The sequence below is a fragment of the Aulonocara sp. 'chitande type north' Nkhata Bay genome, linkage group LG2 (genome assembly GCF_057382095.1).
Source record: "Aulonocara sp. 'chitande type north' Nkhata Bay isolate Kocher_YH1m ecotype deep benthic linkage group LG2, A_spYH_male_GT1.1, whole genome shotgun sequence".
NCBI lineage: Eukaryota > Metazoa > Chordata > Actinopteri > Cichliformes > Cichlidae > Aulonocara > Aulonocara sp. 'chitande type north' Nkhata Bay.
In genome coordinates, this window is record NC_141345.1 from 6044664 (window position 1) to 6060915 (window position 16252).

The 16252-nt window shown below is 42.3% G+C and overlaps 1 protein-coding gene across 1 annotated transcript in view; it reads right to left on the reverse strand.

The window, feature by feature from the left end:
* LOC147337356 (TBC1 domain family member 2A-like) overlaps window positions 1-14428 on the reverse strand; it is a 33158-nt gene extending 18730 nt beyond the window's left edge. The window contains exons 1-3 of the mRNA XM_086304064.1: window positions 14159-14428; window positions 7680-8685; window positions 7480-7594 (exon numbers count right to left, since the gene is read on the reverse strand). Of these exons, the coding sequence (XP_086160190.1) occupies window positions 7480-7594; window positions 7680-8684 (1120 nt within the window). The 5' untranslated portion in view covers window position 8685; window positions 14159-14428. The remainder of the gene's footprint in view (window positions 1-7479; window positions 7595-7679; window positions 8686-14158) is intronic.
* Window positions 14429-16252: the final 1824 nt, after the last annotated feature.

Below are 16252 nucleotides of genomic sequence, written 5' to 3' on the forward strand. Positions count from 1 at the left end.
TGCTACATACACAAAGGACCCATTACTATCAAATATTGTTCACAAATCTGTCTGAGGCTACGTCCACACGTACCCGGGTATTTTTGAAAACGCAGATTTTGCTGTGCGTTTGCACCTTTCGTCCACACGTAAACGGCGTTTTCGGTCACTGAAAACGGAGATTTTTTAAAAACGCCTGCCAGGGTGGATATTTTCGAAAGCTCCATTTTTGCATTTACTTGTGGATGAGGAAAACTGAGAAAACGCAGCGTCAAAGGTGTGCGCCATGTTATTGTTTCGGTGAAATTAATTTCTACAGTGGGGGACAAAATACTGTTAACTGTACTCTCTGCAGTGTTTAAATGCTTACACATACACACACAGTTACTATCCCTGCACACATAGGTTCTGCTTCTTTGTGCCATCTTTGTTTACTATTTCCCACCGAGGCTTCTAGACTTCTGATTGGCCAACATTTCTACACGTTTAGGAATATATCGCCACCTGTTGCTTTGGCATGTTCCTACCAGCGTTTTCCTTCACTTTTGCGTTTACGTGTGGACGGGATTATTTTTTAAAACGGAAACGGAAAATCTCCGTTTTCAAAAATATCCGTGTACGTGTGGACGTAGCCTAAATCTGTGTTAGTGAGAACTTCTCGTTTGCCGAGATAATCCATCCCACCTCACAGGTGTGGCATGTCAAGGTGCTGATTAGACAGCATAAATATTGCACATGTGTGCCTTAGATTGCCCACAATAAAAGGACACTCTGAAATATGCAGTTTGATCACACAGCACAATGATACAGAAGTCGCAGCTTTTGAGGGAGCGTGCAATTGGCATGCTGACTGCAGGAATGTCTACCAGAACTCTTGCCTGTGAAATGAATGTTAATTTCTCTGCCATAAGCCGTCCTCAAAGGCGTTTCAGAGAATTTGGCAGTACATCCAACCGGCTTCACAATCGCAGACCACATGTAACCACACCAGCCCAGAACCTCCACATCCAGCACGTTCACCTCTAGGATGGTCGACCAGGTGGAGACCAGCCACCCAGACAGCTGCAGCAACAATCAGTTTGCATAAAAAAGAATTTTTGCTAAAACTGTCCGAAACCATCTCAGGGAAGCTCATCTGCATGCCCGTCGTCCTTATCGGGGACTGGACCTGACTGCAGGTCGTCACATGACAGCAGTTTGTCACATGAAAGCGTGTTCCAGTTCCTGCTAATGTTCAGCAACTTTACACAAGTATTGAAGAAGAGTGGACCAACAGCCCACAATCAACAACCTGATCAACTCTATGCCCATTGCGCACCATTTGCCTCACACAGTGCAACACATCTATATGTTGCACTGTGTGAGACAAATGGTGGCCACACCAGATACTGACGGGTTTTGCGACTTCTGTATCATTGTGCTGTGTGATTAAACTGCATATTTCAGAGTGGCTTTTTATTGTGGGCAGTCTAAGGCACACCTGTGCAATATTCATGCTGTCTAATCAGCACCTTGACATGCCACACCTGTGAGGTGGGATGGATTATCTGAGCAAACGAGATGTTCTCACTAACACAGTTTAGACAGATTTGTGAACAATATTTGATAGTAATGGGTCCTTTGTGTATGTAGAAAATATTTCAGATCTTTAAGTTCAGCTCATGAAAAATTGGAGCAAAAACAAAAGTGTTGCATTTATATTTTTGTTCAGTGTATTTTTTGTCCCCCTTATGTAAAATTATTTGCACTTCTACCTCCATTATCTTTTAAAATTTTCCATACTAGATGTCCAATAATGTGATTAATGTGAATTCTAGATAGTTAGCTAGATTGCTAGATAGATAAAACGATAGCTAGTTAGTTAGATGGATAAGATAGCTCGACAAATAGGTATTATATGCACAACAGTGATAAAACAAAACAAAAAAATAAAAATACGTTTAAGTTAAAGAAAAGTAGAAAGCAAGACTAAAATTGTGAAAGAGTTGCAGATTGTAGTAATAAATAATGTTTAGACTATAAATAAAAGAAACAGCTACAAAAAGGTATAATCCAGAAATGTGTGTGCCTGAAAGGTGTTTTATAATATAATAGGAATGATTTACTGAAGTAGTTGAGTAATTCTGATGCCTAAACAACACAAACGTAGATAAAAACAATTTTAAAAAATTATTCTTTTAAAAATTAAGAAATTTTGCGATTTTCACTGTATATATTGGGATGAGTCTGGGAGGATCTCCAGGCCATGTCATAAAGACCCTGCAGGGGGCACTGAAAGATCTCCACGCTGTCAGATTAGGCTCTGAACACCTACATGAAGGATAATTAAAAACAAACAAGCAATGGAGCCGTCTCTGTGAGCTGAGCTGAGACGTAAAAGTGCTGAACAAGCTGGGACATGTACTGAATACCTGAGAGCCAGGTGAGCTGCTCCAGTAGTCAGACTGATAAACAGAGGAGGTTCAATGCTTGTTTTATACAAATTTTATCTCACGATAAAAAAATGAAAGAATGAAGCTCTGAGCTGTGCCACTCTGTTTTTTTTTCCTTCTAGCAGGTGTTTGCTCGCCAGTTTATATTTAGTCTGTGGGGGTTTCCTCTCATTCAGTCGCATGCAGCTGATCTGCAGTCAGAATCGCTTCCTGTCCAGATGATGATGTAACTGAACCATAACAGGAAATGATCCTCAGCTCCACAGGGCGACATCACAGAGCATATTGAGCACCACCAATATTTGGTGAAATGAGCCGTGATGGCCTCTTAAAAGTCAAATATTTTCAGAGGTGAAGTATTTGACTGCATGCTACATGAAGTACTTGGACTGATAACACTTTTTAGTACAAGCTTCATTCATGATTTCATTTAATGACATTTGCATAATTTTTGCTAAGTGAAGATTAAATTTTTAACCTTTTTAACCCTCTAATGCGCTTACTTGTTAATAGACAACAGTAGAGGCACACAACAGAAGTAAAATCACACTTTTTACTTCATCCGCAAAAGTATAATTTAAGATTAAGCCATGGGCGATTGTGGCTCAAGAGTTGGGAGTTCGTTTTGTAATCGGAAGATTGCCAGTTCGAGCCCCGGCTTGGACAGTCTCGGTCGTTGTGTCCTTGGGCAAGACACTTCATCCGTTGCCTACTGGTGATCTCAGAGGGCCTGGTGGCGCCAGTGTCCGGCAGCCTCACCTCTGTCAGTGCGCCCCAGGGCAGCTGTGGCTACAATGTAGCTTGCCATTGTGAATGTGTGTGTGAATGGGTGAATGACTGAATGTAGTGTAAAGCGCTTTGGGATCCTTAGGGACTAAGTAAAGCGCTATACAAATGCAGGCCATTTAAAAATGGTTTATTTGATCAAACACAGAAACTCAAAAGGCTGAAAGAGCTCATCAGAGTGCTTAATATTTTCAATTAGTTTGAGTCAGTGAACACTGTCACCAATTTTAACCTCATCCGTCAGTTGGAGGCTGTCCAGCATTGCACCTAAACACAGCATGACTGTGTTTACCACTGCTGTCATAGGAATGCTGTGCTTAGCTTCAGCTAGTCTCTGCCTGCTTAACACTGACGGATAACTGACCGTAGGCTGTCTGTACAAGAGGATGTTCAACTAAAAGCTGATCAGTGAATCCCGACATAATGCACAGAGAAATAAAACCAGACTGGATTCATGTTTAGTGCCTTTCAGTGGGGAGGGAGCGGTGAATTTCCCCACCTGCTCCTCTGCTTAATTTTTAATGGCCCTGCTGGGATTTTGATGATCTCCATCTCCAAACTCAGGTCCTAATTAGGATGATAAGGGTGTAAGAAGCACAGAGAGAGACCCTGTAAACTCCTTCATGCTGACCTAAACAAAAGAAAAACAGCCACATATATGAAGACACAATGAAAGGAAAAGCACCTTCTTCTCTGTGACAAAAGTATAACCTGAAATATTTCTATGAAAAGAGGAACAAAACCAGTCAGTGCATGCTAAATGACTCGCTCGATCCTTTATTCTGACGCAATTTTAGACTTTCAGGGAACAGTGAGTCAGTCTGAGCCCCTCCCATTCCTCATGGAAGGATTTCCCAATTCTTGCTGGGACACAAAGGAGGAAGAGGAAGATAAACCACAGCAGTCACTCACTTCCTGAACATGAGAGACCAAACATGAACATGAGAGGGCCGATAAAGACAAAAGGTCTGAAGAAGCTTCTGGTGAGAGTCACGGGAAAAGCAAGTTAGAGACTGAAAGTCTGTTTCAACCACAGACTGGGTATAAAAATGAGATGGGAAACTCACAGCTTTGTAGCTTCTGCATTCTGAAGCCTCAACATTAATAGAGCTAGAAGTGACCACGTGTGGATGAGAGGCATACACTGTACAGGTGCATCACACAGACACAGAGATCAGACTTCTTCTGGGACCACAACTCATTTGGACAGCAAATGCTGAAAGTTTAGTTTTAGTTAGTGATGGGACGTTCTGTATCGAGGCTTCGAAGCTTGTGTCGAGTAATGGAGGGAGCGTTTCCGCGATGCGCGTATCGAGGCTTGCTTCATTTATGGGAGGAGCTGAAAATGATGACGTCCGAAGCCTCGCTGCCCGGCTGTACCACGTGACTGGTTCATGAAGTGGTTCGAACTTTGCCGCGAGATATGACAGCGATATAAACCCCTCAGACTTCATTCAAAATGTGGGTGTTTGATGGAGAGTTGCAGTTAGTGAGAGTTTGGAGACAGTTTGGAGGTTTATGAGAGTGAGGAGAGAAAGTCAGGAGAGAATGGAGCCAGCTAAGAAGAGGAGGATGTCCTCCCCTGTGTGGGAACATTTTGATCTTATTCCTCCCAACAAGGTATGTAAATTTCTACAGAAGATGTATTTTCATAATACTGATGGTGCAATACAATATATGTTAAGCTGTCTTTACTTTTGTACAAGGTGAAGTGTTTGCTCTGTGCCAGGGAGCTGGGATATAACAACAACACCTCATCCATGCTTAGGCACAACAGAGCTTTGCATGAGAATAAGGGGAACACCGATTGTGGAGCAAGACCAGGTGAGCCATCAAATGTCATGATAATATAGGATGCAGTAATGTTACTAAATGATATAACAATATTATACAGCTGTAATAAGTTACGTGTGTGATATTTATATTTGTGCTTTGTCTTTATTGTCTTTCCTCAGGAGAACAATCTCCAATAGATGAAGACCTGGTTAGCATGGTGATTGAGGACTCCCAGCCATTTAGCATTGTGGAGGACAAAGGATTCAAAAGATTTGTTAAATCATTAAATCCTAGCTATGTTCTCCCCACTAAAGGTTATAAAAGCAGTGAAAATTTAGTTTTTACTGAATAAAATATGGGCAGGACTGAGGCCTCAGTGTGTAGCTGTCCATACCTCAACGTTACAAAAGCACAACCACTGTCCACACCCCAACCACACCTCACCTCACAGTAAATGATCATTTCCATTTTAAGCATTTCCAAATGATCATTTTCCATACTGCCAGTATAAATATACACAGTATACTGCCATCAATACAATATACATGTTTTACACACTCCTTTTGTTGTTGACATTTACAGGCTGTGTGCAAAAGGCCACACTCTTCAAATTCATGCCAACTAATATTTTTACGTCCAGTAGGTGTCCTACTGGACGTACATCAACTGCTGCACCTCCACCCACCAGTCTGTCAAGCTAATCAAGTTTGCAGATGACACCACCGTTATCGGACTCATCTCGGACGGGGACGAGTCTGCCTACAGGAGGGAGGTTGAACGTCTGGTGTCCTGGTGCAGCCACAACAACCTGGTGCTGAATGCCCAGAAGACAGTGGAGATTATTGTGGACTTCAGGAAGCACACAGCTCCACTCCCCCCCATCATCCTGACTGACACCCCCATCACCTCTGTGGACTCGTTCCGCTTCCTGGGTACCACCATCACCCAGGACCTGAAGTGGGAGCCCACCATCACGTCCGTCATAAAGAAAGCCCAGCAGAGGATGTACTTCCTGAGGCAGCTGAAGAAATTCAACCTGCCAACACGGACGATGATGCAATTCTACACTGCAATCATCGAGTCCATCCTCACCTCCTCCATCACCGTGTGGTACGCTGGAGCCACTATCAGGGACAAACAGAGACTGCAGCGTGTTGTGCGCTCTGCTGAGAAGGTGATTGGCTGCAGACTCCCATCTCTGCAGGACCTGTACACCTCCAGGACACTGCGGCGTGCAGCTCGGATCTCAGCTGACCCTTCTCACCCTGGACACAGTCTGTTTGACCTGCTCCCCTCAGGCAGGAGGCTCCGGTCCATTCGCACCAGAACCTCTCGCCATAAGAACAGTTTCTTCCCCTCTGCTGTCGGACACATGAACAATAACCGTATGACTGTTCCCACCACTAACACATGACCCTACGCTGTGTTCACTGCATCATTCCATGTTTGGCACTGATCACCACCTGCACTCATGTATATATCATGTATATATCTATCCACTTAGCACTTTTAATTCTTATTCTTATTTTTATATTTTTATGACAGTATGTTTGCACTGAAGCACCGCAGCAATTTCCTAATGTTGTAAACCTGCTCAACATTTGGCAATAAAACCCTTTCTGATTCTGATTCTGATTGTGATTCTACTAGAGCAAATGAAGCTTCAAGAAGCTTTGCGCTGGGGTGAACCAATTGGATGAAAAGCTTCAATGCTTCATGAGGCTTCATCTGCCCATCACTAGTTTTAGTCAACTGAACATCATCAGACTAGGAGACTAAATCAAAAGTTGATTCAGATTGGATCGCTGCCAAATTCGTCCTGACGAAAGTTATGATGCAAATTATGAGTTAACGAAATTAATAATATCTGTTAGCATTAAAAAGGCTCCCACAGCACAAACGCAGTCCACAGGTCCAGTTCAGGGACTCCAATTAGCTGAGGTGAATACTACTAGCTACAGCCACCTGGCAGTCATAAACGGATACGCCCCCTTTTTAAAAATCAGGCTGTAAACATGTTTTTCTTTCAGGAGTGACTCACTATGGCAGGGGTGGGCAATTCCAGGCCCCGAGGGCCGGTGTCCTGCAGGTTTTAGATCTCACCTTGGGTCAACACACCTGAATCACATGATTAGTTCATTACCAGGCCTCTGGAGAACTGCAGGAGCTAATTTAGCCATTTAAATCAGCTGTGTTGGTTCAAGGACACATCTAAAACCTGCAGGGACACCGGCCCTCAAGGCCTGGAGTTGCCCACCCCTGCACTATGGGGTCTGCTGGAGCCTCTAGTGGACGGTGGTTGAAGCTCACCAAACTGTAATTTACTGATATTTTCAAAATAAGATTAGACGAAGCAGATCTTCTGTCAGTGTTCAGGGCTTTTGTTTTAAATAAACTTTTATTGTTGCTCGCTGTAACTACATCCTGGAGAAACTTTAAAACAGTTAAGTTCATGTCTCAGCGTTCCATGTAGAAGCTCGAGCAGCAGCTCGCGCTGGTTTCTCACCTGCAGTGTTGTTGTTGTTGTTTGTTGGGTCTGAGCACATGGACATCATTCGGTGCTGCCAGCGCTTCACCTGTAGTTGCTGCAGCCAATAGAGCATCAGCTCCTCGGTCACAGCCTGGAGAGGGTGCAGGTGGATTAAGAGACTCCAAACACTTGCGACTCAAATCCAAAAATGCTTTAAGCAACATTTGGCCTCCTACCTTCAGTATGAAAGTCCGTTCAGGTGTCTTAATTTGGAAGGTACCCGGCTCTGACTTCAGTGGGTAGGTGAAGGTGGCACCGCTGAGCTCCACCCACCCGAGCGGCATCACGTCGTTTGGTGTGCGGTAGTAGAACAGCTGGTTCTTCTTCTCCTCGTAAGTGAACCAGCGCTGCTTCCAGGCCCTCAGAGGCCCACCCTGCTTCATCAGGAAGCCGCACAGTTTGGGCTCCCCGGAAGGAAACCCTGCAGGGCCGGGCTGCATCTGGTCACAGAAAGCCTCAATGGTGAGAGGTGGAGCTGGTGGAGCCAGGGCGGATCTTTTAGCTGGAGGATCCAAGTGTCTTTTCTGGTCTGCAGGAGAAGGGGGAGGAGACTTGTGGGTGTTTAGGTGAGGAGGATCTTGGAAATGCTGAAGCCTCTCAGGTTTTTTCTCCTCTATGGACTCAGAAATATGGAGCTTATTCTGGACATCCTTTTCATCTGTTAGCAAAGTTATAAATGAGTTTCTTTTCTCATCTTTAGTTTTCTGATCTGCACAAAAAAGATCTTTGTGGTTTTGACAGTCCTGAGAGTCACCCGGTTCTTGTTCATGTTTTGGTCTGACAGAATCTCCAAGGTTCCTCTGATCTGCCCCCAAACCAGAATCTGTTGATTCAGGAAGAGGATCTAGTTCGGTTTGGTCTGGAAAGAGGTTTTCTGGTTGTGGTCGATCTGGTTTTGATTCATTTTTTGAAGAAGTTGAATCTTTAGCCTTTAGCCTGTTTGTCTCTGGAGTATTTTCTGAGGTTTTCTCCGTGTGAGGATCCCGCCGGTCTGTTTTCTCTTTAGCCTGTTTGTTCCCTCCTGGCCTCTGGTTCTTCTGTGACCCAGGCACACTGGCAGACTCTCTGCTCTGGTGGTCCTTCTTCGGAGACTCTGTCTTCAGCGTCCCCTCGTTAGCGTGGGCAGGAAGTGAGCAAGACGAGGCAGAGCTGGGATTTCCTGCTGAGCCGCTTCCATTCATCCTGCAAAAAGAAAGACGGAGGAAGGAAATTGAGTTTAATGATGTTTGTGAGGAGACGTTTGGCGGTAAACCATCAAACTGGATTCTGAGAATTTCAAATCCAGGCTAAGTGCCTTTTTCCAGACAAGGAGTATAAATAAAGGCTGCATTTGGAAAAAAGAAAACATAGCCAGCAGGAGAAGAAATGCAGGGACACAAATTCAAAGTAAACCAGTTACACATTCAGATACACATCAGTTTGTGTTGAAATATGCAATATCACCTGTATGCAGTAAAATCATGTGGACAGCCAAGGTTCCTCAAACTCATTTATTTATTAAATGATTTTTTAAAATTGATTTGCTTACTTTCTGAGTGTTTACCTTATATAGACTGTAAATAAAAGATGACTATACCCACCTTAATGCCACTCATTAGTTTTAGTATCTGTCTTCAACCTCAGAGATAGCATATAGACCATATCTGTATGACAGGGTGGAGTGTTATGTTATGCTAGCTAGCTTGACTGTCAAGCTGCATTCACAAACAGTACAACAGCATCACACAGACACATACCTGCTAATTACTGCACAGTAACATCTAAATAAAAGTTTAAGTTTAGAAATGGACTTACTGAATGGTCTGTTAGTACGATTACGCACACAGCAGCCATATTGTTGGCTAGATAATAATAATAATTATTAAAATGACAACAAAAGGCTCTAACAGCACAAACATGGCCTTGAGGTCTCCAATTAGCTGAGGTGAAGCCTAGCAGACAGCTAGCAGCTGCAGCCACTTCTGTGAACTATGGCTGTATCTCATTTAAGGGACGCATTTCGAGCAGCCTTCGAATTGGGACAGCCTTCATCGCGTCGCGGTGACGTAATTGGCCTTAAAATGCGGCCTTTAAGGCTGCAGACCCTGAATTGGGATACAGCCTTTCTGCAGGTCAGCCAAAGAGGCCACACCCCTTTTGAAGCACGCTGTAATCAAGAATAACATGGGAGTCTATGCTGTAGCCTCTAGTGGACATTAGAAGAACTGCATTTTTTTTCTGTCTTTTTTTAAAGCCCTGGGGTTGGTGATGAAATTCTATTGGTTCTATTTCGAAGTTCATGCTTTAATTTGTAAAACTAAAAACCATTTAAAGAGAAAAGAATCCATAAATAGTAAGAGCGTGCTGCAAGCGGACAGAAAAAAAGAGAGTTGTATTGTTATTTCTAAGTGCTGGGCTGACAGTTGAACATTTTCCTGTTTAGAGAAACATCAGCTTTGCTTTGGGTGTGGATTTTGTTGTGCGTGCAATGGCAAGCGTAGTCAGTGTCTTAATGTACAGTATAGTGCCTACTGTATATGTATATGAAGGTATACAGTCTGTGGATCATCATTTTAAAATTCAGCTGAGAATGCTAAAAGTTTTTTCTCTACTGAGAAATAAAAATCAAATAGGACCAAACCTGTAAATAATTATTTTTCCATTCTTTCTTCTTTTACTGAAGTCACGTGTTTGTATATAGTCTAAAATGTGTGTTCGACTCTTTATTCACCCGTTGGTGGTCCAGGAGCAGAGCACCATGATGCGTGAAGCTCTAAAAACACGTTTTAGTGTTTTTTTCCCGCAGTGGAGGACCTGAATCCTTCTTCTACTGAAGAAAAGCACCAAAATAAGCACAAATCTGATGAGTTCTAAAGTAATGGGACCTAATTACAGGAAGTGGTTCAGGTCCAGGGAAGCAAAACATCTAAATGACAATCCATATCTCTGCATCTCTATACACACAGATATGAAGGGGGAAAGCCAAACTAGAGTAGCGGCTCTTGACTGGTAAGCGTGGCATGACCTTCTCATGTGGCAGGTCAGCCCACACGTATTTGTGGAATATCCAGTTCAGCTTAACTGCAGACCTGTGCTGTGCAGATCATGCATGTTACTGACTGCTGTTATATTCATGGATTTTTCCAGACAGCCTTCAATGAGTTTGGAAGGAGGCCGCGTCCTGTATGGACTGTTGGCTTTCAGTTAAACGGGTTTCAGATAGGAAAACCAGCTGCCCTTTAATTTTCTATTGACTACTAGACTCATTTTATTCAAACAGCTGAAAGGGGAAGATGGTAAAGGTTCCCCACATTCTGCCTTTGTCTGACAGTGTTTGTAGAGCATGTGCTTCCAGTTCGAGGTATTTGACATTTAGTTTGTGTAAGCAGTGGTGCGGCATTTGGTGTCAGCGCTGATTCACACTCCAGAGACTTGAATTCATTCAAAGAAGCACTAAGTTCGGAGATTTTCCTTTCCTTTAATTTAGTCTGACCGATCCCATCATTTAATGCCTTCCCTTTCCTCTGTAGGTGTTTCAGCTACCTGGAGGGCAGGGCTGACTGGGTTTTCCAGTCTATAAAGCTGTTGCTAGTACTTGCTCTGAGTTAGTTCTTTGTTTTTCTTCCTTGCACCTCTCACAATCCTGATTCTCCCAACTTTCACTTTTGTTGACTTACCATTCATTTAAGTTACTTCACTTTGTTTAATGTGTAATATTTTTAAAATGCTTCAGAATAGTGTGTTTGTTTTTTATCATAACTTTCTGAGAATCACTGTGACAGACTGAAGATCTTTTTTTAAAACAAATTCTATTGTGTTGTCACACTTAGTGTCAGCTGTTTATGAACACCTGCTTGGGATTTTATGGGTCATTGTACGGAAACTGATCTAACTGCGCTGATTCAGAGTGTGCTTGATGCAATCGTCATCATGGGACAATGGCTAACACTAAAGTGTGAGATAGGTTGGAAACCCTTAAAAACCACAGATTTAAAGCAAGAGTGCTCTGTGGCCATTTTAAAAGACATTTAGCTTCTGGGGGGAGCTTTTCCCTCAATGCTGTTTTGTACATGTCAGGTTTTGGATCCAGTTCCAGATGAAACTACCAGGCTAATATTAGACTGGCAGGAAGAGTAAGAAAGCTGAAAAGGTTAGATCTGCATGACACTAAAGGGTGAGAAAAGAAAATTGCTTGAAATCAAATTAAGTGTTCAACAGGGGGGGAAAGGATCCAAGCAATGCTAAAGAAGACGTTCATGGGAAATTCTTCACCTAGGACAAATTCCTTTCAGCAGTGGTGTGTCTCATGCCTGTATTTCCTCTCATGCTATTTAAGTATTGGTGTGTGTTCAGAGCGTGCTAACTGGAAAAGCTGAGACAGTGCTGATTTAAAAGCCTAAGCGCTGCTTCCAGGAACGTAATGCAAGCATTTTAAGTGCTGAAGAAAAAACAAGCGATGGTCTGCACGTGACTTGTTTCAGTTGGGGCTGCTCCGCTGCAGGTGTGACCGCTTTTAGAGTTCACCGTGTCGGTCCCACAGCATACTGCTTGTCATCTGAGTGAGCATGAAATGATTCATGTTTGCGGCAGCAGCTTTGGCCAATATGTCTTGTTATCTAAATGTTTGTTTGACTTGGAAAAGTTTTGGCATTCTCACAGCTCACTGCACTGGCCCCGAAGGCCCAACCCAAAGCCAAACCCTCAAGCACGTCAGAGGTTTATGACAGTTTGAGCCTACTACTCATTAAGCTTATTTTACTCCTGTTGCTCTATCCTTTGGTAATGACTTACAACTGTGAGATATTTATGAGTGACTCCATGTTATTTCATCTAACAGAAACAACAGACACTGTCACCTCTCTGTGTGGAAGTCATGTATATGATGTTTATCCATCAGCGTGAACAGTTACGCCATGGCAATCCCAGGCTGCAAAGGAAAAATCAATATTCTCTGATTGATTTACAAGTGGTTGCAGAAAGTTGCTGTTGCAAGGTGAAACTGCTTTGGTTGCTGACAGATTGCTGCAGTTGCCTGTAGTTTGGGTGGAAGATGCCATCTTGTTTGCAAACATTTGACAGCTGCTAGCTAAGTTAGTTAAAACAAAGACTGTGCCTTCAAAGTAAAAGTCATTCATGTCTTGTGGAATGTGTCTGGCAATGAGGCCCAACCTTTACTTTGAAAGTTATCTGTTTCCTGTTTGGTTTGCACTACTGCTAGTGGTTAGTTAGTGAGTGTTTGCAGACAAGTGGCAACCTTGCACGCAAAATATGGGTGACTATGGCAACTTCCTAGTAACCACAGCAATTAAAAGGAGTTTTTCTGGTGCAGCACCCTGTTTGCAACCAATATCACCCCAAAACGGCCAGCAACCTCTAGCAACCACTGTAAGGCACCAGGAAGAAGTGCTAGTGGCTCTTGTCTAATTTAATGCAAAACTACAAACTTAGCCAACCTATAGAGCACCCTCTGCTGGTTGATTTATTAATATAATTCTGCCTGTTTACTGGTTTTTAGCCATGCTCAACTGAGATGCTCTGCAGACAGGTGTTGTGCCAAAAACTGATTTCCAATGTTTCCGTGTGTTTTTTTTTTATGTGTAATATCATTATATATGTTGCTAAATAGACTTTGGTGAACAGGTATTACAAAGGGGTGTATATAAAATAAAAAAAAATACCTGTGTTATTGTACTTACATTATAATCAATCAGCTCCCTTTTGTCCACTTAAAATATGTTTACAGAACTATTTTTGCATTTGTTGCAATTTCAGCTGTCCCCTTGGCCCGATTACTCTTGAAAGAGATCTTTTTAAAGTCAACAAGAATTTTTTTAACTGCATAAATAAAGGATACAAAAAAGTCACTGCCAAAAACTGATTGCGGCTTCTACCTTGTTACAGGAATGTTGTTTGTTGCTTAAGATGACTTGATATCATTCATGAGGGATACATTTGACATATGTTTCACATATTATAGACCAACAAGTTATTTATAGCAGTTTAAATACAAACAATCAGTTTTTGGCAGACAATCACTTTTTGACACAACACTGGCTCTGACTTCGGGACATTTGTTTCATTTGTCTTCTAGAAAGACTTTTTGTTTTATGACGTTAGTACAAACAGCTCGTCATAACTGAAATCAGATGTGTTTTTCTTGTTCGTTTTGGAGGTGGATCTCTGACTGATGAAGAGCATCACTGACTTTGCTTTTTGAGCATGAAGTGATGGAAACATGAGCAGCAGGCAGGAACGCAGTTGATCCGGTCACAGAATGCAGCACAACACCGGCAGCCTGATAGGAAGTGAGCAAATACTTCATGCTTTTAGGAAAGCTGCTTATGCTCACTGATCCCATTCTCTCTCTCTCTCTCTCTCTCTCTCTCTCTCTCTCTCTCTCTCACACACACACACACACACACACACACACACACACACACACACACACACACACTCACTGGTAATTACTGCAGTACTTCATACAAAACTGTAAAAAATACTTTTAAATCGTCCTTCCTCTCAGTACAAAGTCTCTACACGTGTCTACTCCCGCTCATACTTACACACACATTAAAGTAATTTTTCCACTCAGCGGAACTCCACTGTTACTTTGATTACTTATTATTACTTTGATATTTAAGGACTTCTGTAACAGCAGAAACAGTTGAGGGTTTACCTGAAGGGGCGGGGCCTGAGCCCACCTGGCGGGTCTGTTCGTGTTTGACTGACAGCCGCTGCAGCTGTTAAAGAAATCACACTGAGTCACTCCACCAGCTCCTCACTTCTTCTCCTCTTCTGGACTTCTCCCTCTCCTCGTTCCTCTCCTCCTCCTAGTCTTCTTCTTCTTTTCTGCTTTACGTCCTTTTATTCTGACTTCTCTTTCTTCCGGCTCCTTGCCATCCACCCCTGCGGCTGGGAGCGCTCCTTTCAGCGCCACGGCCCAACAACACGGAGCGAAGACGTAACTTCCGGTAAGACATTTCAAAATAAGACCAGTTTTGGAAAAGTTCCTGTGATCTTCAAAATAATGTGTACTTTTGTAACATCAAAAGAATTCACGCTACTTAATAGCTAGACGAGGAACTTTTTTAGGAACACTTGCACTTGAAATATTTTATTTCACTTTTTTAACTTCACTAATTACAGAACTGTTTAAAAAGTTTTAAGCCGCCCATCATTTTTTTTATTATTATTTATTTATTTATTTTTATTTATTATTATTATCTTAGCAAAGAGCTAATTTTAAACTGTGTCTTTAGGCAGCCTGTCATAAAATATATCATTTGTTCCATTCCTTTGGTTACATCTATGAAAAATATCAAAGATTAGACAGTTTGACAGCATAAAATTGTATTTTTGAAACGACAAGGCGAATCCTAAAAAACTATTAGCTGGCTGTAAGGAAGAGGACACCCTTACTATATTTATTGGTCCATCTCACTGTGTTTCCAGCCGCTAAGGGCCGCCCTGTTACACTGGCATATCTCAGCATGGTGTGCAGTGTGTCTTTAAAAAGATTGACACAGGACTTGAGAGAAGCATCTTGACCTTCAGGTAATCCATCTACTGATCACTGAAGTCTCATCAGGCTGTCAGGAAGTCATTCTTAATGAAAGGGAAAAGGGAGAAGGGGCTGCAGTATGTCAAATTCCACAACAAACTCATCTGAAGATCAGTGGCAACGGGTCTGATGGAGCAATGAATCCAATTTTAAAAAATTTTGTTCAAATCACCAGTAAGTATGGAGTGGGTTAGGAGAGAGGTACAACATGAACACTGTTTAATTTATTTTACCGAACGAATCATATGTGCATACATGTCATAGTCATAGCATATAATCACACTTATTATTTCCACTACAGAAACTAAGCCTGACTAAAAACAGAGAACATGAAGTTAAAGTTTGTCTCCATCTGCTGGCAGCAGGAAAAACAACAGTGTGGGAGATCGCATCCACAAAGCAGTCTTATCTAGATCCCATTTTCCCAGTAGAGGATGGGGAGCCAGGCATAATTTTATGGAACACAAGAAAACTTAAGAAACAAACATGTGAATGATAAAATAAAATAGTCTGGAATCAGGATCCAGTTCTGGCAGTAACTGAGACACCTGTGATCTCCTTTCAATCTGCTGGTTTTAAAGGAGGTCCTACAAGCTACTGAATCAGGAGATGTTTTTAGTTTGTCTGTATAAAGACCTGTGACAAAGTGAGAAGTGATCTCATCTGCACCAAAGCTGCATGAATTTATTTTGTTCTTCATTGTAAGTGTGTTTTCTTAGATATGAGCCTTAAGCATAAACAGCTCTTCTCCTCTGCATGGAAGCTGTTAGATGATTTGTTTCTATTTGGTTTTGATGATGATGGATGAAGGATGCATGAGCAGCTCATTCTGTTCTACAGAGGGCACAGAGGAGGGAGTCCATGACTAACTATCCATGACTTCTGTCCATGTCCGAGCCCCACATTCAGATCACTCCACCTTCATCATTCACAGCCAAAGTTTTAGTGTGTTGTGTTGAAGAATAAAAGCGGTGGCACACTTTTCAGTCTGCTGGACCTGGAATTAAAGCACCAGCACCAGTGTGGCCATGAAGAATCAGTGGGAAGAATAATTTGGTTATTCACATTTCTAGTTCTTGTCTCGTCTCTGTCTTGTCATCAGCATCTCTTTTGGAAGTCAGTTGTGTTCCCGGGATCATTTCTCTGTGTGTCATACCTTTGTCTGTCATGTCTGTTTGTTGTCGGTCCCTGTGTCAAGTTCACACGCCT